This window comes from Armigeres subalbatus, chromosome 3, assembly GCF_024139115.2.
Source record: "Armigeres subalbatus isolate Guangzhou_Male chromosome 3, GZ_Asu_2, whole genome shotgun sequence".
Taxonomy (NCBI): Eukaryota; Metazoa; Arthropoda; class Insecta; order Diptera; family Culicidae; genus Armigeres; species Armigeres subalbatus.
Window position 1 is genome coordinate 266,663,320 of NC_085141.1, and position 26,656 is coordinate 266,689,975.

The following is a 26,656-nucleotide window of genomic DNA, read 5'->3' on the forward strand; positions in this document are numbered from 1 at the left end:
ATGTTTGCGGTCTACAGTCATGGTGGTGAGTTACTTTATCAACATTGATTTTTAAACCAACTGAGCATGACTTTGCACGTAGATCCTGTAGATGTAGGTCCAGGATACAGTTTTACGTGGAAAGATGCGTTTTACGCCAAAACTATATTTTTTAAAATAAAATGTTATTCTACAAAATTGTTAGAAATAGTAAGGTCATCATTATGGTGGTGGCCCATCATATAAAAAAATAGAAAATATTTTTTTATTTCTCGGAATAATGGCATGTTATGTTCTACAAAGTTGTAGCGCAGCTTGTTCCAATAAATTTCGCAAAAAAAGCTTTTTCTGTAGCTCTTAATTAGCTGATTTAGAGCAACTATACGTAATTGGATTAAGGTGTACCTAAAAACAGTATTTTTGATCTGCTTTTTTCGGGTGACTTTTTGAGCTCAAAAAAATGCAACTTTTGATGGGTTAATATGCCCAATATCTTTTTCTGATCAAAAGTTATAATCGTATTTCTGTCAAAATGACATTTTTCTCAAAAGTGGATACCGAGGATACCGTGGATCCGTATTGCAAGATTAACGAGAAAAGATGCATTTTCGGCCTAAAGTATACTTTTAAGAAAAAAAAAAAGTTCTACAAAGAACATAACATGCCATTATTCCGAGAAATACAAAAAATATTTTCTATTTTTTTATATGATGGGCCACCCTAATTTCTTAAAGCACCATAATAATTTTTTTCTAAAAACTGCGATTTCTTTTCAAATACTGAATTAAAGTGGTTGGATTGGTTGGATATTGTTAAAAGTTCTTTAGGAAGGCAGACAAGGAAGGAAGACTTGCGATTCGGAAGTGTCCACTGAACTTCCATCACAAGTATATGTGTCCCCCATATCACATTTTGATGATGCCCTGGAGGTCATCAGAAGTATCTCTCAATTAATTTGAGAACTGTAAGGGATTGATGCCAAGTCTGATGGAGAAGTAACTTGTTTGGGCAAATGTGCCACCGTCAATGGCATTGTAATTAAAATTAATGTTATATCCAATCTAATATTTTGCTCCGAACAAATTAAGACACCCTAAGAAATAAATTATTTGGAAACTATTGAATCAGACATCCCACCAAACAAAAAGAAGAAATAAAATTACGCTAGCTGTTTGTAGGATTCGCGAATTCAAAGTTTTTTTTTTAAATTTAGCTGATGCAATTTGAGCCAATGAAAAGACATTGAGCCATTTCGATAAATGAATGGGATGATAATTATTAGATTATCAGCACTAGTAACTGAGAAAAGATACAAAACGGCAAAAGAAAATCGAGATTTCAATCAATGTAATTAATCAATTCGTAACAGCGTAGCTGTGAGTATCAAATAAAGCGACCACGAAATCTTAAAATAATCTGTGAATGAACCGGTTACCAGCTGACCTTATTGTATAAATAAACCTTATGATATTATACCTATGTTTTACAATTGTTTATTATTGAGTAAGACATGATCCAACATATGTTAACCGTAAATTTAGTAATCTTTCGTGACACAGAAACATCGAAAATAAAACATTGAGCTGCTGAGCCACTCGTGTTTTCTGTGGCCATGGGTTCTGTTTTCGAATATATGTCACACAACATGCTTCTACTTCTGTTAACGTAAACTTTCATTGGTGTCTCACGATTTTCTATTTGTTCCAACAAATAACATATGATACGACTAATAATCAAACTCCCACTTATCTCCAACATTGGCCCGCGATAAGCATTTTTCCATTAGCCCATCCCCGTCTATGACCGAAAATCCCTTCACTTACCGATAGTGGTATAGATTGTCCCGCAATAAAACACCGCATTCCAGAAGGACCACGTCTTTTTGTTGTGCTTGTTTTCGAACGAACCCTGCTTGTACGATTCGTACAGTAGTGCACTGTACTCCTCCACCAGATTGATTGCTCGGCCTTCCCAGAGATCTGGATCGGGATTCTGAAAAATAGATAAATGTATGCGGAATAGCGGAAAATTAAAACGAAATCGACGATGGTAATAAGCGTATAGTATTTAATTCGCGGGACCATTAACTCTTCCCTCATCAACACGTCTTCATCATCACTAGTTTATTATTATTTATTGCCTGGCGCAGCGCGTCTGGTCAGTGTTCGGTATGTTGGCTCCCATTTATGCTTCACTCACCTCCAATTTTTCACGATCCAACGCCAGTATTCGCAAATTCTTTGCTAGTACTTTTTTCGCATGATGTATGTTCGTTTCCATGGTTTTCTCGTGAGTACCTGGGAAGATTGAATAATAGATTTTGAACTTTTAGGTTAAATGATCATATATAGATGATGTTTGCATAAATTCTCCCATTAAACCTCTTTATATGTATATCTATGATCCGAAAGACAAAAAATTATGTATGTGCATTTTTTGCCAAATGAGTATGTACACCCAAAATCTGACAGTTATTGTATAAAATCTTAGCATAAGATAAGCTTTTTATACAGATATATTAAAATAATACAAATCTGTATGGTTTCAATACAACAATTGTATTAAATTCTTCCAAAATTGTATATGCCAAATTATTATAAAGCTTCTATAAGGTTCTTATGCAGTACTGTATTAGTATCTACCATCCGCTCTGGTTGGGTGTAGGTAATTCACAAGATTTTTTTTTAAATTTTAATTCTTCTTGCGGTAAACTAGCATAAACAGAGCTCAAAGTAGAAAAGAACTAAAAATTACCACAAGCGAGTGACGAGAGTGAAATATTCTGTTTTAATAGAAGGTGAAAGTGTGCATAGGGACTAACAACATTAATTGCAATTGCTGTAAAATCGCATATTTCACATATGCAACACGATACGACGTTACACTGGGGTTATTTCTGGCCTTTGGAGTTATCAAAAGTTGGGTTAACGTCACGAAAAAATCCACAAGAAAATCGAGGAAACATCAGTAGGTAATTAAAAAGCTGGATACCAAGAAATGGGTAAAAGCTAATCGCAAAAGTCAGACGATGCCTGCCGAATTTTATCGGGACCAGACCTTAGCCGAACAGGGCATCTGGATTCCCGACTTCAACGAGATTATGTACGACACGCGCTGTTCTCCGGAGATTCTTTTTTGAAGGACTGCTTCGGCATAGATTATTCCCGGTTATATTTCAGCCCAACCCTAATTTCAACGACCGATTTATTGGTTCAGGTTGTGGTGCCCAGTGTTGAGAATAACTCAAAATCTCAAAACTCATGTGCGATTCAAATCAAGCATGAGTTGAAACGCATCAAATCAGTACCTAAACACTCAAGGCTTAGGGGAAGAGGGGGCAATATGCCCTAGCTAAGCAAACACTGCTTTATTGTCTTATTTGTAACGCTATTCATGGGTATGTTTACATTATGCATCAGTCAAACAAGATAGCTAGTTGATGCCGTTCAAAAGTTGTCAAAAATCTCAATCATATTGATAATATTCACATTTCAAAAAAGTGGCGTTTTGGGGCCTCTTCCCCTAATTGAATCATCCATTTGAATCATCGTAGGTTTTCTTTTGTTCTCCTTCGTTAAAAACAGTGAATTGACGTTCATCGCATAGCACAAAGGATACTCTTGCATGTGTAAACAAAAAATTGCCCCCAAATTGGTTTTATTTTACCAACACTGTGGTTCCATGGATGTTCGGTAACTGTTGAAAGGAAACTAGCAACGCTGTTGAAACCAAGGGTGGCATTGCGCATCTCGAATCGAATCATCGTTTTTGCATTTGTTTCGAAAAAAAATGTGGCATTATGTATTTCGTTCGACTTCATTCAGTCGCAGTACAAGATTTTGAATGGAGCTGTAGAGTCAAGTACGAGACACTGAGAACGACCTTACTGTTGAGGTCGAAATACGTATCTGTCAAGGTACAATTAAGCGGTGGAATTAAATGGGATTGTACAAACTCGTCTTATGATAAGATTCGAAAGCCATAAAGGTGACGAGTGTTTTCATTCGACTTGAGTCGTTTTCAGGGTGCTATCGAGTTTCCATAATGCCAAACCATCTCGTTATTCTTGTACCTCCTCGAGCATACTCGAACGATGAGTCGTTTTCGAGATCGAATCGAAAGCCGTAATGCGCATGATCAACTCGATAGAATTACGTTCGAATCGAGATGCGCAATGTCACCCCAGGAAGGGTCCGTTCCCTCTGAGTATGAGAACTGATCCCGGTTTGAGCAACCCAATAGGTCCGTCCATAATGAGAGTCCAGAGAAGTAATGCTGGGAGGCAGCTCCTGGGGGAAATTATGGCGAAGCCCAAGGTGGGTTTAGTCGCTATTGCCTGTCACTGGACGAGTCCGACACTCCAGCATACTACCGTATATGGTATTTTGGCAACTCTACTAAGCACGTGTGCTGAGTCGTGCGTGAATGCATTCTCCCTTGTGAAAAAAATGAGGTAAGGGCCTTAAGACTGACGACATCGTCCACAAGAGCACTACGGTTGAAAGTTATTTGAAACCTGGAACACTGAAACATAAATCCGGAAAGAACCCCCACGAAAGTTATGTGAGAGACGGATATGTCCAGTTCGAAACCAGGAGACTATCTTCTGATCCTTTAAATTGGGTGTGTGGATCCAGTAAGCGGTAGTCTTCTTAACCCTCCGCCACTGGGCATAGTTGGATGCTCTCCAACTGTTGTCCAAATCTTGATTGACTTGCTTCCAAAATCAGGGCTTGGTATAGGTAAGAGACGGACGTTGCAAAGCGCCTGCCTGATATAATGTTAGCAGAATCGCCGAGCACATGAATTAGCTTCCTTCACGGGTTCGAACTTTGACGACAACAAACACAGCAATTTGATGATCAGACAGGCCGTTCGAAACTATTAAGTTGTGCACAGTGACACCGATCCCCACTCCACGGGTCGAAACAGATTCATCCGTACGAGGTCTCCAATTTCAACCTTCAATTATTCTTTAGAGGACTTCATTGCCAGCTCCTTGCTCCGTGCCAGTGAATCAACGCCACTGGGAGAGACCGCCGTCGGCCATCGTTTGCAGGATCGGATCCACTTCACCAAGGAGACATATATGGTGTTCTCCGGATGTTACTATGACGAAAGAGGCAGATGGCCAAAACTATTATGTTTATTAAAGATTTAATGTAAACTATGGCTGAATTGCAATGATGATGTAATTTTTGATGTGCAGTATTTAAGCTTTTTAAACAGAAATCGGCAAAACTAATCCGCATGATCCTTGGGAATCTCAAACTTAGTCTATCCAAAGATTGTGTACGGGTTGAATTGATGACTTATCTCAAAATGTGATTTTTTGATATTTTTTTAAGAAATTGGATCACGGTGGAAACGGACACGTTCTGGTGTGCATGATATGGACCATATGAAGTACATACATTTTCACCAACGAAATTTTATTTTGAAAGGTTTGTATTCTTTACCTACGAAAACACCAAGTCATTAGGAAATTCAAATTTCCGAGTTTTGTTCAGACAAAAATGGTATGTTGTAACATTCTTTTTATAGTAAAATCATTGTAAGTCACCAATATATTAATTATTATCCAACATTTTTATTTCCAGAGGGTTATTTTAGAAATGCTTACCCTATGCATACAATTCATCAACTAAATTCACTGTTTTAAACTTGATTTCTTAGGGTCTGTCTCAATTGGATAATTAAACTTAAAATAAACTTAAAAGTGACATTTCAATAATTATCAAATAACCCTGCTCGCAGAGCAAGATTACATTTGACAGATATCGAATCATTTTCCATCGATGTCCTATTGGAATTGCTGGGTAGCACCAGCCATTCTTATAACGGGGTGATTTTTTAGTTTTCGAACTGTCACTTTTAAGTTTAATTCTCTAAATGAGACAGACCCTTAACATGTCCGTTTTACCCACACACTATGTCCTTTTCACCCGCATACTTTTAAATCGAGATTTTTTCATCCTGATTTTCATTGTCAAAAAATAACAACATCCGATTGTTTTCCACTAAATTGACTTCAAGTCATCGTAGTGCTTCTATTTAAGATTGACGTAAGCGGTTCAGGTCCCCAATATTACGACGTTTTTCTTGTGGAAATGTCGGGAGCACCAGTCACGTTTTTCAGAACGTGATTTTTGTTCCCGAATCCACTTTTCATAGTGAGAAGTAAGAGATGATTTGTGAGAAATAAGAAGTGAGAAATAACACGTCTCACTACTCACTTCGAATTTCTCACTTTTCAGTGTGAGAAGTGAGAAATGAGAAATGATTAGTGAGAATTGAGACGTCTCCTTTCTCATTTCGTACTAATAATCTCTCACTTCTCACTATTTAAAGTGAGAAGTGCGAAGTGAGTAGTGATACGTCTAACTCACTCCCGTGCAAAGTAAGAAGGGAAAAATTATTAGTCTCACTTCTCACTTCACACTAATTATTGCTCTCTTCTCACTTCTCACTTTGAAAAGTGAGAAGTGAGACATCTCTTTTCACACTTCACACTACTCACCGTGAGAAGTGAGAAATTATTAGAGAGAAGTGAGAAGCGTGACATCTATTACCAGAGGAATTCCTGGAGGAACTTCCGGAGAAATTCCTGGAAGAACTTCAGCAGGAATTTGTGGTGGAACTTTCGCAGGATTTCCTGGTGGAATTTCCGTAGGAATTCCTGGAGGAACTTCCTCAGAAATTTCTGGAGGAACTTCCTGAGGAATTCCTGGAGGAACTTCTTGAGAAATTCCTGGAGGACCTTCGAGAGCAATTCCTGAAGAAACTTCCTGAGGTATTCTAGGAGGAACTTCCAGAGGAATTCCTGAAGAAGAAGGACTTCGAGAGGACTTCCTGGAGGAACTTCGAGAGGAAATCCTTGAGAAACTTCGCGAGCAATTCCTGGAGGAACTTCCGCAGGAATTTCTGGAGAAACTTCTGCAGGAATTCCTGGAGGAAATTTCTCTGGAATTCCTGGAGCAGCTTCCGCAGGAATTCATTGAGGAACTTTCACACGATTTGTTTGAGGAACTTCCACAGGAATTCCTGAAGTATCTTTCGGAAAAAAAATCCGCAGGAATTTTGTGGAGGAACTCTTGGAATTCTTGGAGACACCTCCGGAGGAATTCATGAAGGAACTTCCGGAGGAAATCTTGGACGAACATACGGAGGAATTCCTGTAGGAACTGCCTCAAAAAAACCTGGAGAAACTTTCGGAGCAATTCCTGGAGGATCTTCCGCAGGAATTTGTAACCAGTGGTGTGTTGATCTGTCCAAGACCTTTAAGATTTTCGTGTTTTTGTGTTTAGTAATATAGTGTTGTACAAACATAACAAGAAGCTGTTTAAACATGTATACTGGACACCACCCAACACCCACTGTGCAGAACGCAAACACATCACGATAGTTCCGCTACTCACCACCAAACGCCACAAAAAACGATATGGATAGTCAGCCATTATGGGTGGTAAAATCGAGGAACCATGGGACATTAGCTGGATGGGTGGATGGGTTCCTGGTTATCAAGTTGAGCGACTTAACCGCCATCGCAAGAACCATTAGTTCGCAACTTTTGTATAAGAAAGACGTGAATGCGACTACCAGTTCCGATAAAGGAAACTACTAGCTATTTTAAAGCAATATTAGCGATATAAAAAAAACGGAGTGAGAAAAACGGAAGTGAATATTGGGAATCATCCAGGTAATACCATCACTAATCTGCTCCTCGATCATCCACCGCCATCGTTAACCGCCAAAAACTTACCCCATCACCATCCAGGACCCCGGGGTTTTACCGTCGGAATTGGCGTCGGCGTTAACGACGTGGTCGTTCCTGGAACCACCAACCTGGAGATCGCGTGAAAATCCGCTGTGTCCTTCCGTTGACGTCCTGTGTCTGGTCAACCAAGTAGCTACTCCCAGCCGACAGTGTTCAGTGGCCATTTTAGCAGTCTGGACTAACGACAGGAAGAACGAGAAGTAGGTGGAACGGTGGATCGAAAAACGGGGCCTCGCCGACGTGTGATCGTATCAAAGTGGGAGAGAGTTGAGGTAGGAATTAGGGCGTAAGAAAGTGGGAAGACTGGTACCTGTGTACGAAGACGTTAATAAAGTGGGAATGCGTTCATTAGTGCTGGGTAGGGATCGCCCCATTAGTTACAAATTCCTGGGGCAACTTCGGAAGGAATTATTGGATGAATTTTTGCAGGAACTTATGGAGGAACTTTCGCAGCATTTCCAGGAGGAACTTCCGCCGGAATTTCTGGAGGAACTTCCGCAGGATTTCCTGGAGGAATTTTCTGGAGAACTTCCGGAAGTAGTCTTGGAGCAACTTCTGCAACAAATCCTAGAGGAACTTCTTCCTGGAGGATCTTCTGCTGGAACTCCTGGAGAATCTGTCCCAGGAATTCCTGGAGAATCTTCCCCAAGAATTCCTGGAGGAACTATCGAAGGAACTTTCTGTGGAATTTCTTAAGAAACTTTTACAGGAATTCTTTGAGGAACTTCCGATGGAATTCCTGGCGGATATTTCGGAGAAATTTTCTGGAGGAACTTCCGGAGGGATTCTTGGAAGATCTTATGAAGGAACTCTTGGAGGAACATACTGAGGAATTCCTATACGATCTTCCTAAAAAAAACCTGGACCAACTTTCGGAGCAATTTCAGAAAGATCTTCCGTAGGAATTCCTGGAGCAACTTCGAAAGGAATTATTGGAGGGACTCTCGCAGGAATTTCTGGAAGAACTGCAGCATGAATTCTTGGAGTAACTTTGGCAGGCATTGCTGGAGGAACATCCACAGATATTCATAGAAGAGGCTGGAATACCTGTATGAATTTCCGCAGGAATTTCTGGAGGAACTTCGGCAGGAATTTCTGGAGGAACTTCGGCAGGAATTTCTGGAGGAATTCTTTTAGGAACTTCCGGAGGACTTCCTGGAGGAATTTCTGAAAGAACTCTTTGAGAAATTTTTCTAGGATTTACTTACTGGATACTTGATGGGCTACAGCTCTTCGATGAACCTACACCGCATGGAGTATCCTTCTCCACTGGACTCGATCCTGGGCCAATCGCTTCCAGTCGCCCTGAACATTGAGCGCCCTCAGGTCCTCTTCAACTGCAAAAAGCCATCGTGTATGCGGCCTTCCACGAAGCCTGCGGCGGCCTCTTCCGGGTTCTCTATTAAATATTATCTTCGCTTGACGTTCTTCCGGCATACGAACAACGTGACCAGCCCACCGTAGTCTGTCGTGTTCATTTCATTTATTTAGTTAACATCTAAACAGATAACACTGAATCAACAATTTGACGCCACAATGCACAGTTCGAGGCCGCATCTCTCCATCCTCGGATACGCCCCACGCTCGCCAAGTCGTTCTGCACCTGGTCTGCCCATCTCGCTCGCTGCGCTCCACGCCGTCTCGTACCTGTCGGATCGGAAGCAAACACCATCTTTGCAGGGTTGCTGTCCGGCATTCTTGCAACATGTCCTGCCCATCGTACCCTTCCGGCTTTAGCTACCTTCTGGATACTGGGTTCGCCGTAGAGTTGGGCGAGCTCATGGTTCATTCTTCGCCGCCACACACCGTCTTCTTGCACACCGCCACAGATGATCCTAAGCACCCGTCTCTCGAATACTCCGAGTGCTTGCAAGTCCTCCTCGAGCATTGTCCATGTTTCATGTCCGTAGAGGACAACCGGTCTTATAAGCGTCTTGTACATGACACATTTTGTGCGGTGGCGAACCTTTTTCGACCGCAGTTTCTTCTGGAGCCCGTAGTAGGCCCGACTTCCACAGATGATGTGCCTTCGTATTTCACGACTAACGTTGTTGTCAGCCGTTAGCAAGGATCCGAGGTAGACGAATTCCTCGAACACCTCGAAGGTATCCCCGTCTATCGTAAGACTGCTTCCCAGGCGGGCCCTGTCGCGCTCGGTTCCGCCCACAAGCATGTATTTTGTCTTTGAGGCATTCACCACCAGGCCAACTTTTGTTGCTTCACGTTTCAGGCGGGTGTACAGTTCTGCCACCTTTGCAAATGTTCGGCCGACAATGTCCATGTCATCCGCGAAGCAAATAAATTGACTGGATCTGTTGAAAACCGTGTCTTAGTCCCCGGCGCGATTCGAACGAACTGGAGTGTTCGCCCGCAATCTTCACACAGTTTTGCACACCATCCACCGTTGCTTTGATCAGTCTGGTAAGCTTCCCAGGGAAGCTGTTCTCGTCCATAATTTTCCATAGCTCTACGCGGTCTATACTGTCGTATGCCGCCCGCCTTGACATCAACGAACAGATGGTGCGTTGGGACCTGGTATTCACGGAATTTTTGAAGGATTTGCCGTACAGTAAAGATCTGGTCCATTGTCGAGCGGCCGTCAACGAAGCCGGCTTGATAACTTCCCACGAACTCGTTCACTAATGGTGACAGACGACGGAAGATGATCTGGGATATCACTTTGTAGGCGGCATTAAGGATGGTGATCGCTCGAAAGTTCTCACACTCCAGTTTGCCGCCTTTCTTGTAGATGGGGCATATAACCCCTTCCTTCCACTCCTCCGGTAGCTGTTTGGTTTCCCAGATTCTGACTATCAGTTTGTGCAGGCAAGTGGCCAGTGTTTGCCGTGTTGTATAAGCTTAATAATATCCAGCCCTTTATACACCTGGTACAATTCGTGATTCATGCGACGCCGCCAAATACCGTTCTCCTGTTTACCGCCGAGTATTGTCCGCAGCACCTTACGCTCAAACACTCCGAGAGCTCTCCGATCAGCCTCCTTTAACGTCCATGTCTCATGGCCGTATAAAGCCACCGGAAGAATCAGAGTAGTATACAGCGCGAGTTTTGTTTTCGTTTGCAGACTACGGGACTTAAGCTGGTTACGAAGTCCGTAATAAGCCCTATTTGCAGCTGCAATACGCCTTTTCACCTCGCGGGTAACATCATTATCGCACGTCACTAATGTTCCAAGATACACAAATTCTTCTACCACTTCAAATTTTTCACCATCCAGCACTATTTCGCTACCACCACAACTAATGAACCCACGTTGATTGCCAGCGACCATGTACTTCGTTTTGCTGGTATTGATCGTGAGTCCAATCCTCGCTGTCTCCCTCTTAAAAGGCGCAAAAGCCTCTTCCGCGGCACGGCGATCAATTCCGATAATATCGATATCATCCGCAAATCCCAGGAGCATATGCGATTTTGTGATAATGGTACCGCTTCTTTGCACACCAGCTCTCCTAATCGCTCCCTCGAGCGCTATATTGAACAGTAGGTTCGAGAGTGCATCACCCTGCTTTAATCCATCTAAGGTAACAAATGACGTCGATATTTCATCCGCAACCCTTACACTTGACTTCGATCCGTTCAACGTTCTACGAATCAGCCGTATCAATTTCGCCGGAAAACCATGTTCAAGCGTAATTTGCCATTATTCATTCCGTTTCACTGAATCGTACGCCGCCTTGAAATCAATAAACAGATGATGTGTCTGCAAGTTGTACTCCCGGAATTCTAGGATTTATTGAAGGAATTTCTGTAGAAACTTCTGAAGGAATTTTCGAAGATAGTTTTGTGAGCGTTTCCGGAGTAATTCTTAAAGGCGTTTTCAAAGATTTAGTGGAAGTATTTTTGTACAGTTTTGGAGTACAGTTTTTGGAGTATTTTCCAGAGGAACGCCTGAAGGATTTCCGGGAGTATTTTTTGAAGGAATTCCCAAGGATCTTTCCTTGAGAACTCTTGAAAGAATATTCGAAAAAACTCCTGGAGAACTTTTCAGAGGAACTCCTGGAGGAGTTTCAGGAGGAATTTCTGGTAGACTTTTCAGAGTGAAGGAATTGCCGAAGATATTCTCAAAGAAATTTGCGAAGGAACTCCTTGAGGAATTTCCGAAGGATTTCCTGTGAAATTTTCCGAAGGAACTTTTGAAAGAATTTCTCGAAGAACTTTTGAAGAGATTTCCGGATGAAATCCTGGAGGGATTCCAAGACTACTCCTGGAGATATATCAGTAGCAGTTTTGGTGTAATTTCCAGTGGAACTCCTGGATTAATTTAGGAAAGAATTGCCTGGCATACATGCCGTAGGAACTCTGCATGAATTTCCGAAGGAACTCCTGGGGTAATGTCCTCAAAGACTCCTTGAGAAGTTTCCGGAAGATCTTCTGGATAAATTTCGGGAATCCGTAAAAGCACTTACGGAGAAATTCTTGGAAGAATTCTCAAAGGAACTGCTGAAGGGATATTTGATGGAACTTTTGAAGAAATTGTCTTATTTGTTTATTTGTTTATTTGTTAAAATTTTTCATCTGACCCAAAGTCTTAATGAATGATATAATATTAAATTACAATTACTACAATACTAAATTAACACTGAATTGTACAGCTTCTTCGAAAATCTACTGGACGCTTCACCAAACTCAAACAAGTTCTCCACCTGCGTAAACATTCGGAGGCACGCTGTAATCGGCTCGTGATATCCAAATGACGTTCTGTGGAATCTAGGTTGTAGCAGATTCGTGGTACGCGACAGCCTTGGGGGTGTACGGAAATCCAAAAGTGACAGTAGATGCGGTGAGTCAGTTTCTCCAGTTAGAAGCTTCCCAACAAACAACGCTTGCTGGATCTTCCTTCGTCGTTGTAACGTGTCCAGCCCTAGAAGTCTACACCGATCCGGATACGGAGGAAGATTTGAAGAATCTCGCCACAAATTTAGCATCTAGCATAACACCTAAGACCTTTACTTGTTGTACCCTGGTCAGCGATACTCCGTTAATGCAATGCGATGGAACGTTATCACCACGCATTTAGGGACACTAACAATCAGCTTGTTATTGCTGCACCACACGATGAATACATTGAGCAGCGCTTGGAGGCGTTCACAGTCTTCAATTGAACGTACAATAAAATACAGCTTCAAGTCGTCTGCATATACTAGCTTACAACCACCTCGCAGTAGCAACGTCACGTCGTTGAATAACAATGTGAACAAGAGAGGACCGAGATTGATACCTTGCGGGACCCCTGACTTATTAGAAAGAGTCGTCGAAAAACACGAGCCTATTTTCACACATGCTCTGCCAGTTAGATACGAATTCAGCCAGGACAGTAGTTGTACGGAGAATCCAAGTCGAGATAATTTACAAAGAAGTATACGGTGGTCAATTTTATCAAAGGCAGCTTTCAGGTCCGTGTAGACGACATCGATCTGCGCTTTATCCTCGATCTGTGTTATGCACGTCGATGTAAATTCCATCAAGTTAGTAGAAACTGATCTACCGGGCATAAATCCATGCTGGTCAAAGGAAATGTAATTTCGAGTGCCCTCGAGAATCACACTACTCACTATGATTTCGAATAATTTAGAAGCAGCTGAAAGGTTAGTTATCCCTCGATAATTCTTCACGTTACGACGATCACCCGTTTTGTATACCGGCATCATTACCGATTGTTTCCATACGTAAGGAAATTTTCCTTCGGCGAATGAACGGTTGAAAATGTGGCACAAGGGTTGTGTAAGAGCTCTTTTGCAGCGACGAAATATTACGGCTGGAATGTCGTCTGGTCCAGGAGAGTAGGAGTTCTTTATCTTTGATGCTGCCACCATAATCATTTCTGGGGTTATCGTAAACGTTTCGAGGTCAACTGCATTCATCGGAACGTTTAGAGCCGCTAACTCAGCTTCTTGTGCAGAGGCTACTTACAGGACATTGCAGCTGAACTAGATTCCGTTTCATGTAAACGGTTGATGGGACAGATTCAGACTTTCTCTTGGAATTTACAAAACTCCAAAATCCTTTAGGGTTTCTTCTTAAGTTTAACTGAACTCGTAACACATGCGATTTGTACAAAGATGCGTTCAGATGGCGGTATGCATTACTGGCTCGATGAAAGCAACGTACTGTCTCCGGGGTACGTAAGTTTCGAAGCTTACGTTGCTGTGCATTACGTGTGCGTTTCAGTTCCTTTAGTTCACGGGTGCTCCAAGCAGGTGACGCTGCAGGTCGTTTATGCGGCACATTAGAGTGCAGCCACGACACGATTTCTGCACAAAACGTCTCTGCCATTTCGTCCACATTATTCGATGAGAGACTTTGCGTCCAGTTAACAGTCAGCAGATAGTTTTGCAACGCCGTGAAATCAATTTTACGGAAGTTTAGTGAGACATCCGGCGGTACATGTAACGAATCATTGTTAGTTGTTACGGCTGGAATTGAAATTTCAAGCGATGGATGATGAGAGTCCAGTGGAAGCAAAGGAGCAGTGCAGCAATCTACAACAGCAGGGCACTCGAACGAACAGAAGCACAAATCCAGTGTACGGCCGAGCAAGTTACGCACAAGATTGGCTTGACCGAGATTGAGGAAATCCATTTCGTCCATTAAAGTAGATGATGTAAGGGGCAGTTGAGACGAATTTACACAGTGAATTCCTTCTTCATCCGATGACCAATGCATTCGCGGTTGATTGTAATCGCCGCAAATAAGTAGCGTATCAGTTGGCGACCCCATGTCGATTAACTCCTGAACGGCCAAATGCTTGTTGATTGTATAAACATCTTTGCTTCTATCTGGCGGAATTGGCCGATTTTTCGTAAGAATTCCTGCAGGCATTCCATGGAAGAATTTCCGATAGAAGTCCTGGGGGAATTATCGGATGAACTTCTGGATGACTTTCCGAAAGAACTCGTGAAGGAATTTTGGGTGACAAAACGAATTAGCCTTTGGCTGAAAGTCTCGCTAATAAAGAAAAAAAATGAAAAAAAAAATTGGGAGGAACTGCAGGAGAAATTGCCGGAGGAATTCCTGAACAAATTTTTGCGGAATTTCTAAACGACTTTTCGAAGATATTTGAGAAAAAATTTCTTATGATGTTGCAGGAGAAATTTGTGGAGAAACTCCTCAAGAAATTTCCGAAGGAATTCTCAAGTGAAATAAATCAAAAACTGACAAAAAATATATGTATAAAATAAATCCACACCAACCCACGTAAACCCACGCTGTCACCGCCGGCTGGAAATATTCTATCACGCCGCTGCCGACAATACTTCTATCGGCACACAGGTCTACTAAAAATCCAAAAATCTTAAAAAACTATTCTTTAATCATGAAAACTGAAAATCTAAGGATATTTTTTTTTAAACACCAAAACCGAAAATGTACCGGAAGGGCCATATTTTATAGAGCACTTTTACTACTTCCAAAAATTCTTTGTTATATTGATCAAATTTAATTATTTATTTTCAGTACATTCAAAGTTAATTGCCTATATGCCGGGTATTAAGCCACCCGGAGTGGAAATTAATTTTGTTATATTATTTATATTATTTTGTTATATTGACGAGTAAAATTATAAAAAATAAAATAAAGTTTAACTTTTTTGAAAAAGGATTTTGGAATCATGAAAGAAATCACCCGAACACCTCTAATCCAGCCGCCGAATGCGAAGTTTTTGTTGGCTGGTTATTACATCGTTTTCCCCATTACGTCGAATATATTACGTCTTACATCGATTAATTTTGGCGACAAAATGGCAATTACGTCATTTTTTGTTACACCAAACAGATGTAATAATACACGCGATTTACGACGGCAATGATGTGCATCAAATCTGATGTGATATTACATTTTTTTTGCTGTGCAGATGGTATTATTTATAATAATTTTTATTTGTTCAAGAAGATGTATTCACTCAAGTTAGACTGAAGTTTTAACATTAGGGTAGATCCATTAATTACGTAACGCAATCAAATGGGTTGTTGAAGTCGTAATTAGTTCTGTGATCAAATAATGGCTAATAACAAAAAAAAACTATAAACAACAACCCTCTTGATTTTTTTCACACTGTTCCACTATTTATTTATAACAATTTATCTCAAGCACCATTGTTTCAATTGGGTTTTGAATGTTAAAAACCAACAAATAATCAGAACGGTCGTATATATGATCGAAGTACCATTAAACCGCACCAAGAGCAATTGAAAAATCATTCACTGTTTTGCCCGTTTTTGTCCGTAGCTAAGGGTATTCTATAGCAAACATACGTATAAATTGATATGAATTGAGAGTGGTTCATTTCGAAATTCGATTACTTATTATTGGAAAGATAAATTAGAATGCGGTTATCGTTGAGGTTATTCCTTTTAAATATGTGGGTTATATTTTTGTCTGCGTCTCATGAAAAAGAATTTTCATGGAAACTTTAAACGAAATTCTATGCAATTCAACTCAAATTTTAGGAGAACCCTCATAACAAGAGGCACAACCGAATGAGCGTGGCAAAATCGATTTTTGAACCACCCTCGAATATGTTTCTGTTTTAATTTTACGGACAAAGTATCAAGATAGGTGGCAAAGGTGGCAGAACTGTACACCCGCCTGAAACGTGAAGCAACAAAAGTTGGACTGGTGGTGAATGCGTCAAAGACAAAGTACATGCTTGTGGGTGGAACAGAGCCCGCCTGGGAAGCAGTGTTACGATAGACGGGGATACCTTCGAGGTGGTCGAGGAATTCGTCTACCTCGGATCCTTGCTAACGGCTGACAACAACGTTAGTCGTGAAATACGAAGGCGCATCATCTGTGGAAGTCGGGCCTACTACGGGCTCCAGAAGAAACTGCGGTCGAAAAAGATTCGCCACCGCACCAAATGTGTCATGTACAAGACGTTAATAAGACCGGTAGTCCTCTACGGACATGAAACATGGACAATGCTCGAGGAGGACTTGCAAGCACTCGGAGTATTCGAGAGACGGGTGCTTAGGACCATCTTTGGCGGTGTACAAGAAGACGGTGTGTGGCGGCGAAGAATGAACCATGAGCTCGCCCAGCTCTACGGCGAACCCAGTATCCAGAAGGTAGCTAAAGCCGGAAGGGTACGATGGGCAGGGCATGTTGTAAGAATGCCGGACAGCAACCCTGCAAAGATGGTGTTCGCTTCCGATCCGGCAGGTACGAGACGACGTGGAGCGCAGCGAGCGAGATGGGCAGACCAGGTGCAGAACGACTTGGCGAGCGTGGGGCGTATTCGAGGATGGAGAGATGCGGCCTCGAACCGTGTATTGTGGCGTCAAATTGTTGATTCAGTGTTATCTGTATAGATGTAGACTAAATAAATGAATGAAAAATGTATCAAAAATATGATTGGTGCAATTTTGCAGAACCTTATTAGGTTTTCATAATAACTGTGGCATCGTTCGAAAATATGATTACTTCTGTATGCCGGAATTGATATGAAAAATAATCCCAAAAAGCAAATTACAGTTTTAATCGATCATTGTTTTCACTCAAAACATCATAGCTGACCATTCCACCAATGACGTAATGAGTCTCAAAATATGCCACCATTAAAATATCTATTTATTTATCAAAAACAAACAATGCCATCAGATTCAACATCTGTTTCATCCGGTTCGTTGGTAATTTAATTAGGTTTAGAAATCATCTCAATGTTTGCACGATGTGACTGCAAAGCCAACAAACGGATAGTCGGTGCCCCTTGTGAAAATAGACCTTCCCAGTGGTGGGGAAAAACCTCATTAAATCATCAATGACGTCCCTCAAGCCGCGATCTACCGCGTAAACCAGTTATTTTTGAAATCCGACTCTGATGGCGGCCGTGCCGTTTTGGACCACGACAACAAAGTTCACATATTTCCCCCGACCAAGTATGAGCGCGGAAATCAAAAACACTTCCAAATTACTAATAATCACGCAGTAAGAAAACATTTTCGTGACATTATTAGTAAATAGAAGCACCAAACATCCCACGTGCGAACTGGTGCCAGCCGATGAAATATTCGACGATCTCACCGCAACACAGAGGCCAACCATGTCGTCATCGTTTTCGTTGGAATCGAGGATCGCCTCCATTTCCATGCTCCCGAATGCAGAAAATCTCCCGTCATCATCGCAGCGGCAGCGTAACTAAAAGAAATAAACCTGATGAAAATTTACCGGCGCGGCTCGGCGGACAGTCCGGTAAACAGACGATCTTTTTTGAAAGTCGCAGTTATTATTGGGCCGGTAGTAAATAATTTCTATTTTTCAAAAGAGCGAAGATCGCTGCTCCTGCAGTAAACAGGAGTGGCACTCTAGAAGTTATGTAAACAAACTCAAATTTTATGGACTGTAGGAAAGTATAAAGAAAAGTTGATGAGATGCTTTCTTGTTATTCACAGGAAGAGGATTGACTCGTTTAAGTAATGTTATGAGTGTGAATGATTAGGGAAAATGGGAAATAATAAATCATCCTGCTCACCTGTCATATTATTATCGTCGAAAGGTATGTCATTGGCAAGAAAATCGTTTTCTGCTTCGCCTGCATCTGTCGCGGTATCATATACATATTTACAGAGGGAAAGAATAATAAGGATATGGCCATTAGTGCTGGGGTTAGCAAATATACTTACAAAAACTATAAGCGCAAAGAACTTATCGCAAAGCATTTCAAATACAGCAAAATTAAAAAGGAAAAGTAGCAACGAATGTTAGAGAATAAAATGTGTAAATGCAGAGTTAGATAGTTTGTTTGGTATGCTGATAAATTTGATTATGCAAGTAAAGCCTGTCTCAAGGTCGTAGACAAATTTAAGAAATTTTAATCAAATTACATTCACTTATTCAACTATTTTTTACCTATACTCATTTAAGTTCTTTTTATGGACGAAAATTCGGTATTAGTGTTGTGATAGGCTATTTTCCAATATGGAAAACAGTGTTTTGGCTTAAACTGCCTAACCAACATTCCATAGGCCTATTTCTATTGGCTTCGTCAGTGCTGTTAGTGGTCTACTAAAAATAGAATCTATAAATTGTGTAATTGCACATTGTGTAATTCAATATGCGGTTTCACTTCAATTCGGCGAGCTGAGATAAATCGTATACGAATACGACACTTTTGGAATTCTACCAATAATTCGTTTTTCGGATGGATTTCACATTCCAGTTTTGTTCTGTTAGTTTTGTCACCCATCCTACGTCAAAAAAGTGTCATCACATAGGCAACCACGACATCATCATCAACTGCTGCACTCCTTTACCTCATTTCGGTGGAGATGGCACCAATTTCTATATTTATATATTTTTCATCATTTTCCTCAATACTTTCGGTTAATCATTATCTAAAATTAAACTTTCCCCTAGAGTCAAATATTGTCTTTTTCTGCCGCTGCCGGCAACGGACGATGGAGAAAAGTGCGACCGCAGCAACGTTCGTTGGCTGTTACAGCGTGTACTATGTCAATTGTTGCTGACGATGCTTGTTGATGGAATCCGAACGGCGTGATCATCTCCTTCGTTCTCGATGGACCCTTGAGTAACACATGTCCGTTATAATAATGCATTCCTAGGGCAGTGTGTTACAATTTGTTTTAGATTGATAGGGTAAATAATGAGCTTTGGCCAATCGAGAAATATTTTTCGTAAAGATATAACGATGGAAGACATAAACTTCATGATTTAATAAAAAAAAAACATGCGCGTTATTCTAAGTCTTATAATTTTTCCTTTTCCTTGAGAATAAAGAGAATAAGAGTAGAATAAAAAAATGTCATGTCAGAATCATTCGTCTCCCAATATTTATGTCATGGTTGAAGGAAAATATGTTGTCATATAGTGGGTGGTTTTGAGGTAATGGTTTCAATGGGGTGCCGTTTCTGAAGCCAGTGCCTCGAAATCTCGTGAGTAGCATCGCCATCTATGCCTTTGCCTTTTAAACAAATCCGAATATTATTCTACGAAATGTCCAAAATTTATAGCTTTTCGATGGAGCTGTTTACCCCACACCTGCGTCATAAATCATAAGTCGTCTGCCATCTGATGGCACACGGCAGACAGATAACCCCGCTGTTGTTTGGCTGCTTCTGAACCATCATGCATCGCCGGTTGACAGCGCGAAAATTGAAAAATCCCACGGGTGACCAAAATCAACGGATGGTGGCACTGAGTGGCGCTGAAGGACGTGCGCTTTAACGCGCATATCTAGAGCAACTCTGCGACAGCACTCTACTAATTACCACTTGGGATGTTCTCCAATCTGAAATAGATCCTATCCTATTTTTGAGACGTTTAGATAGGATTAAGGTGAAAAGATTTGTTCTTTATATTTACGCATAACCCTTGAGCTTCTATTTCAGCAGGGTTACAATAAGCATAAATTGAGATTAGTCTGCCACCTTCAACACACAAAGTGTCCTCAAGCCGGTAAACCCAGGCAAAATTATAATGAGAGCAAACAGAAAACATATTTTGGAATCACTTCTTCTTTTCTTCTATGGCTTTACATTCCAACTAGAACTTGGCCGGCTTTTCAACTAAGTATTCTGTTAGCATTTCGTCAGTTATTAATTGAAAGCTTTTCTATGCCCACCATTGCATGAGTATGTATCTTGTGTGGCACGTATAATGGATACACTATGCTCAGGGTGTCGAGAATGTTTCCAACCCGAAAACACCGAACTCGCCATCTAATGATTGGCAATCCTACGCCCTTGCTCGCAAGCTAACTGGAGGACCCATATTTTGATATCAATATCAAATTGAAATGGGGTCCTCCTTAGCCTTAGCTCTAAAGCAAGACCATGTTGAGGGTGGCTGGCTTCAATTTCCTGTGCCGGTGAAAGCAATTTTCGGTTTGGAAATTGCCTCGACTTTCCTGGACATAAAAGTATCATTGTGTTAGCCTCATGATATACCTCGGTTAATAACTGTGGAAGTGCTGAATAAACACAAAGCAGCGAGGCGGCAATGTTCATGTAGGGGATGTAATGCCAATAAGAAGAAGATAAGACAGGGCACAGACTAGGGTCGGTCGCATATGCTACTGGACTTTGCGGACGACATCGACCTCATTGGAATCGATTGCGGAGTAGTAGTGGAGGCTTTTGTCCCATTGAAGAGGGAGAAGGCGAGGATAGGCTTAACTATTAACTCTTCCAAGACAAAGTACATGGTTGCGGGTAGAGGTAGAGAGAGACCTAGTGATGTTGGTGTTGAGGTAGTGCTCTATGGAGGTGCGTTTGAAGTTGTTGAATAATTTGTTTAGCTCGGAACGCTTGTAAATGACGTTGCCCCTGAAGTGAAAAGACGTATTGCTGCTGCAAATAGGGCCGTCTACGGAATAAATAACCAGCTTATGACCCACAACATGCAGTCGGATACAAAATTTGTGGTAGGCTTCAGTAAGCTGGTCGCGTTGTCGAATGTCGGAAGAAAGAATAACAAAAACAATATTCAACAAATAATCGGATAGATGCCACTGACTTCGTTGAAGGCCACAAACATGCTGGGTGCACGTTAGGGTGGCTCAAATTAGTATGGGAAAAACTTTGTTCAATTTTTTTGATGGGCCGCCGTCTTATTCGGTTCTATTTGATGCCCTGATGCTCTGGACAAAATTTCAGCCAAATCGGTCAACGTTTGGGCGGTGCTAAATTCGTTGGAAGTTTATATGGAAAAATGTATGCAGAAACATCCAAAAACAGTAAATTGCAGCTAAACTACACAACTTACGATGAAGAACTATGATACTCATTCAGATCTTGGAGAATTTAATACAGAATGTTATGCAGAAAACCGCGAGAAGATTCGAGTTTGCCCTGCTAAGTTATTAGCATTTCTCTGCAGTGGGGTTGGAGCAAATTTCGTTTCTTTTACCTTGGAAAAGAAATAAATTCGCCCCTACAACACTCCAGTAAAATGCTAATATCTTTGCGTAATAAACTCTAATCTTCTCGCGGTTTTCAGCATAACATTCTGTATTTTATTTTACAAGAGCTGAATGAGTATCATGGCTCTTGATCGTAAATTGTGCCTTCCAACTGCAAATCACTGTTTTTGGATGTTTCTGCATACATTTTTCCATATAAACTTCCAACGAGTTTAGCACTGCCCAAACGTTGACCGATTTGGCTGAAATTTTGTCCAGAGCATCAGGGCATCAAATAGAAACGAATAAGAGGGCGGCCAATCAAAAAATTTGAAAAAGTGTTTTTTGAGCCACCCTAGTGCACGTGGTAGAATTAGACCCGGGACCATAAGAGTTCGGGGAAATAGGAGGAATATCGCCCAAGACCTTTTTCAGGGCAGCAGGGACTATGTCCAAGGGCTTGACGATCCCTCCCCAGGCCATCTGCGGGTTGTGGGGCTTGCCTAGGATAAGGTTGGGTTTGACAGTGGGCTCTGTTAAGCTCATATAAAAAGCTGCATGTATCCGCAAGTAGGCCCCGCCAAAGCGACCGTGTGCCGCTCAAAGCGTACAAGCCCAAGTCCTGGTGTCAGGTGGGACACAAAACAGACGTGACACGACGGACCTCCGACGAGACAGGAGGTTTGCGCCTGTAAAACCAATCATTACAAGGAATATAAGAAATAATATGACTCGTATTAATCGGCAACGACCTAGGCGACGAATAAAGGATCACGATTGGAAGCTTGGAACATGCAACTGCAAGTCGCTAGGCTTCGCAGGTTGGGACAGCATAATTTACGATGAATTACATCCCCGCAATTTCGACGTGTAGCGCTGCAGGAAATCTGCTGGACAGGACAGAACAGGTGTGGAAAAGCGGGCATCGAGCGGCTACCTTCTACCAAAGCTGTAGCACCACCAACAAGCTGCAAACCGGCTTCATAGTGCTGGGTAAAATACGCCAACCCGTGATTGCGTGGCAGTCAATCAACGCAAGGATGTACAAGATGAGGATAAAAGGCCGATTCTTCAACTATAGCATCATAAACGTGCACTGCCCACACGAAGGGAGACCCGACGACGAGAAAGAAGCGTTCTACGCACAGCTGGAGCAGACATATGACGGATGCCCACTGCGGGACGTTAAAATCGTCATCGGCAATATGAACGCATAGGTAGGACGCCTGCACGCCGGACGCCTGTCGAATGATAGCGGACAACGATGCATAAACTTCGCAGCCTCCCGCGGAATGGTAGTCCGAAGCACCTTCTTTCACCGTAAAAATATCCACAGGGTCACATGGAGATCACCTAACGACGAAACGGAAAACCAAATCGACCACGTTCTAATTGACGGTAAATCCTTCTCGAACTTCGCGAACGTTCGCACTGCGCTCAAAACTCTTGACGGTGTACAACACGCGTCGAAGTCGGACGCCGCGGCTTAACATTGGGCGGCTACAAGACGGTAGACTAGCCCAAGATTACGCGCAGCAGTTGGAAGTGGCACTTCCAACGGAAGAGCAGCTAGGCGCAGCGTCTCTTGAAGATGGCTGGAGAGATATTCGATCCGCCATTGGTAGCACCGCAACCGCTGCACTTGGCACGGTGCCCCCGGATCAGATAAATGACTGGTATGACGGCGAATGTGAGCAGTTAGTAGAAGAGAAGAATGCAGCATGGGCGAGATTGCTGCAACACCGCACGAGGGCGAACGAGGCACGATACAAACGGGCGCGGAACAGACAAAACTCGATTTTCCGGAGGAAAAAGCGCCACCAGGAAGATCGAGACCGTGAAGAGACGGAGGAACTGTACCGCGCTAATAACGCACGAAAGTTCTATGAGAAGTTGAACCGTCCACGTAAGGGCCACGTGCCACAGCCCGATATGTGTAAGGACATAAACGGGAACCTTCTTACAAACGAGCGTGAGGTGATCCAAAGGTGGCGGCAGCACTACGAAGAGCACCTGAATGGCGATATGGCAGACAACGGTGGCGGTATGGTAATGAACCTAGGAGCACGCGCGCAGGACATGCGACTTCCGGCTCCGAATCTCCGGGAAATCCAGGAGGAGATCGGCCGTCTGAAAAACAACAAAGCCCCTGGAGTTGACCAACTACCAGGAGAGCTGTTTAAACACGGTGGTGAGGCACTGGCTAGAGCGCTGCACTGGGTGATTACCAAGGTTTGGGAGGATGAGGTTCTGCCGCAGAAGTGGATGAAAGGTGTCGTGTGTCCCATCTACAAAAAGGGCGACAAGCTGGATTGTAGCAACTACCGCGCAATCACATTGCTGAACGCCGCCTACAAGGTACTCTCCCAAATTTTATGCCGCCGACTAACACCAATTGCAAGAGAGTTCGTGGGGCAGTACCAGGCGGGATTTATGGGTGAACGCTCCACCACAGACCAGGTGTTCGCCATACGTCAGGTATTGCAGAAATACCGCGAATACAACGTGCCCACACATCATCTATTTATCGACTTCAAAGCCGCATATGATACAATCGATCGGGACCAGCTATGGCAGCTAATGCACGAAAACGGATTTCCGGATAAACAGATATGGTTGATCAAGGCGACGATGGATCGGGTGATGTGCGTAGTTCAAGTTTCAGGGGCATTCTCGAGTCCCTTTGAAACGCGTAGAGGGTTACGGCAAGGTGATGGTCCGTGGTACGATTTTCACGAAGTCCGTCCAGTTATTTGGTTTCGCCGACAACATTGATATCATGGCACGTAACTTTGAGAGGATGGAGGAAGCCTACATCAGACTGAAAAGCGAAGCTAAACGGATGGGACTAGTCATCAATACGTTGAATACGAAGTACATGATAGGAAGAGGCTCAAGAGAGGTCAATGTAAGCCACCCACCACGAGTTTATATCGGTGGTGACGAAATCGAGGTGGTTGAAGAATTCGTGTACTTGAGAGAAATTCGGAGGTGCATAGTGGCTGGAAATCGTACGTACTTTGGACTCCGTAAGACGCTCCGATTGAATAGAGTTCGCCGCCGTACCAAACTGACTATCTACAAAACGCTTATAAGACCGGTAGTTCTCTACGGGCACGAGACCTGGACGATGCTCGTGGAGGACCAACGCGCACTGGGAGTTTTTGAAAGGAAAGTGTTGCGTACCATCTATGGTGGGGTGCAGATGGCGGACGGTACGTGGAGGAGGCGAATGAACCACGAGTTGCATCAGCTGTTGGGAGAACCATCCATCGTTCACACCGCGAAAATCGGAAGACTGCGGTGGGCCGGGCACGTAGCCAGAATGCCGGACAGTAATCCGGTGAAAATGGTTCTCGACAACGATCCGACGGGAACAAGAAAACGAGGTGCACAGCTGGCAAGGTGGATCGATCAGGTGGAGGACGATTTGCGGACCCTCCGCAGACTGTGTGGTTGGCGAAGTGCAGTCATGGACCGAGCTGAATGGAGAAGACTTTTATGTGCAGCACAGGCCACTCCGGCCTTAGTCTGATAATCTATATACATAAAAATAAATTTCTGTCTGTCTGACCCTTATGGACTCGGAAGCTTCTGAACCGATCTGCGTGAAAATGTGTGTGCAGTGGTTTTTGGGGCCGGGGAAGGTTCTTAAGATTGTTCGAGATCCCCTCCCACCTTTGGAAAGAGGGGCTCCCATACAAATGAAACATAATTTCTGTGTAGCTCAATCAACTCATCAGAGAATAAAAAAGTTTTAAGCGAAACGGAGTTCGTCGGGTCTGCTAGTAAATAAATAAATACTAGATTTTGCCAATTACAAAAGGATCACTTGCAGACTCACAATCTGTGCTTTGATTTCAAAGTAGAGTACGATTCAGTGAAAAGAAATGAGCTGTGGCAGATAATGTCCGAACATGGTTTTCCAGCGAAACTAATTAGACTGATACGGATTTTTCGGATTCTTTGCTTGATGGCTCAAGATCAATAATTCGGATAACTGAGGAAGTGTCCACCTCGTTTGTGACCATAGATGGCTTGAAGTAGGGTAATACACTTTCGAATTTATTGTTCAATTCGAGGGCGCGATTAGGAGATCTGGGGTTCAAAGAAAGGGCACTATCAACACACGGCTGCATATGCTCCTGGGCTTTGTGGACGACATGGACCTCATTTTAATTGATCGCAGACAAAGTACATAGTTGCCAGAAGAGATAGAGAAAGACCTAGTGATGTTAGTTTGGGGTAGTACTTGATGGAGATGCATTTGAAATAGTTGAAGAATATATTTACCTCGGAACACTTGTAGCATGTGACAATGATGTTTCCGTTTCCCGTGATATGAAAAGACATACAGACGGAAACAAAATTTGCTCTGTGTAAAACCCTGATTCTACTAGTTGCCTTTTACGGACATTGTGAGGTGCATGCAAGGCTCATACTGTCATGCCTTCTTACCCCTCGCGCATGATTGATAATGACGATGATGACAGATTCAACGCCCAAGTGTTTTGGCACTGCTGCGTCGAAGCGCCGGTAAGCGCAAGCAACACAGGGGGTGCATCGTCATCCTCTCAGTCCAGAACAGATCCTTACGCGGGAAAGGCATCTGCAATTCTGCTTTCCCATGTCGAGTGATTCCTTAGTCTTGTTAGATATTTACATTGGCGATCCTGCCAGGAGCAAAATAAACAAGGAAAAATATAAGAATAAACATATAAGGAATCACTTGCCATGGGGCGCTTTGAAAGCGCTTCCCGCATAATGAAAAACGACATACCATGCAGTCAAAATTACATATGCGTTATAAGATATATTGTCACTATTCGCTTCATTGTTAGCATACAATTTTAAGCTTGATTTACCATACCAACCCTATATCAACACTTACTGTTAATACATACCATGCTGTCGATGTGTAATTATATAGTTCGTCAATTGTACATCTACCAACTGATGTATGGTACATCGAAATTTTTGTTCTGAAAACGACCTGTTTTAAACGTTAATTATACTTAACCGCCTATTA

The 26,656-nt window shown here is 42.4% G+C and overlaps 1 protein-coding gene across 3 annotated transcripts in view; it reads right to left on the reverse strand.

The window, feature by feature from the left end:
• Positions 1 to 26,656, reverse strand: part of LOC134224096 (potassium channel subfamily K member 18) — an 89,664-nt gene that overhangs the window by 38,944 nt on the left and 24,064 nt on the right. For all 3 annotated transcript variants that reach the window (XM_062703336.1, XM_062703335.1, XM_062703334.1), the window contains 3 exons: positions 18,241 to 18,306; positions 2,179 to 2,276; positions 1,803 to 1,971 (listed from right to left, as the gene is read on the reverse strand). In XM_062703336.1, the coding sequence (XP_062559320.1) occupies positions 1,803 to 1,971; positions 2,179 to 2,276; positions 18,241 to 18,306 (333 nt within the window). The remainder of the gene's footprint in view (positions 1 to 1,802; positions 1,972 to 2,178; positions 2,277 to 18,240; positions 18,307 to 26,656) is intronic.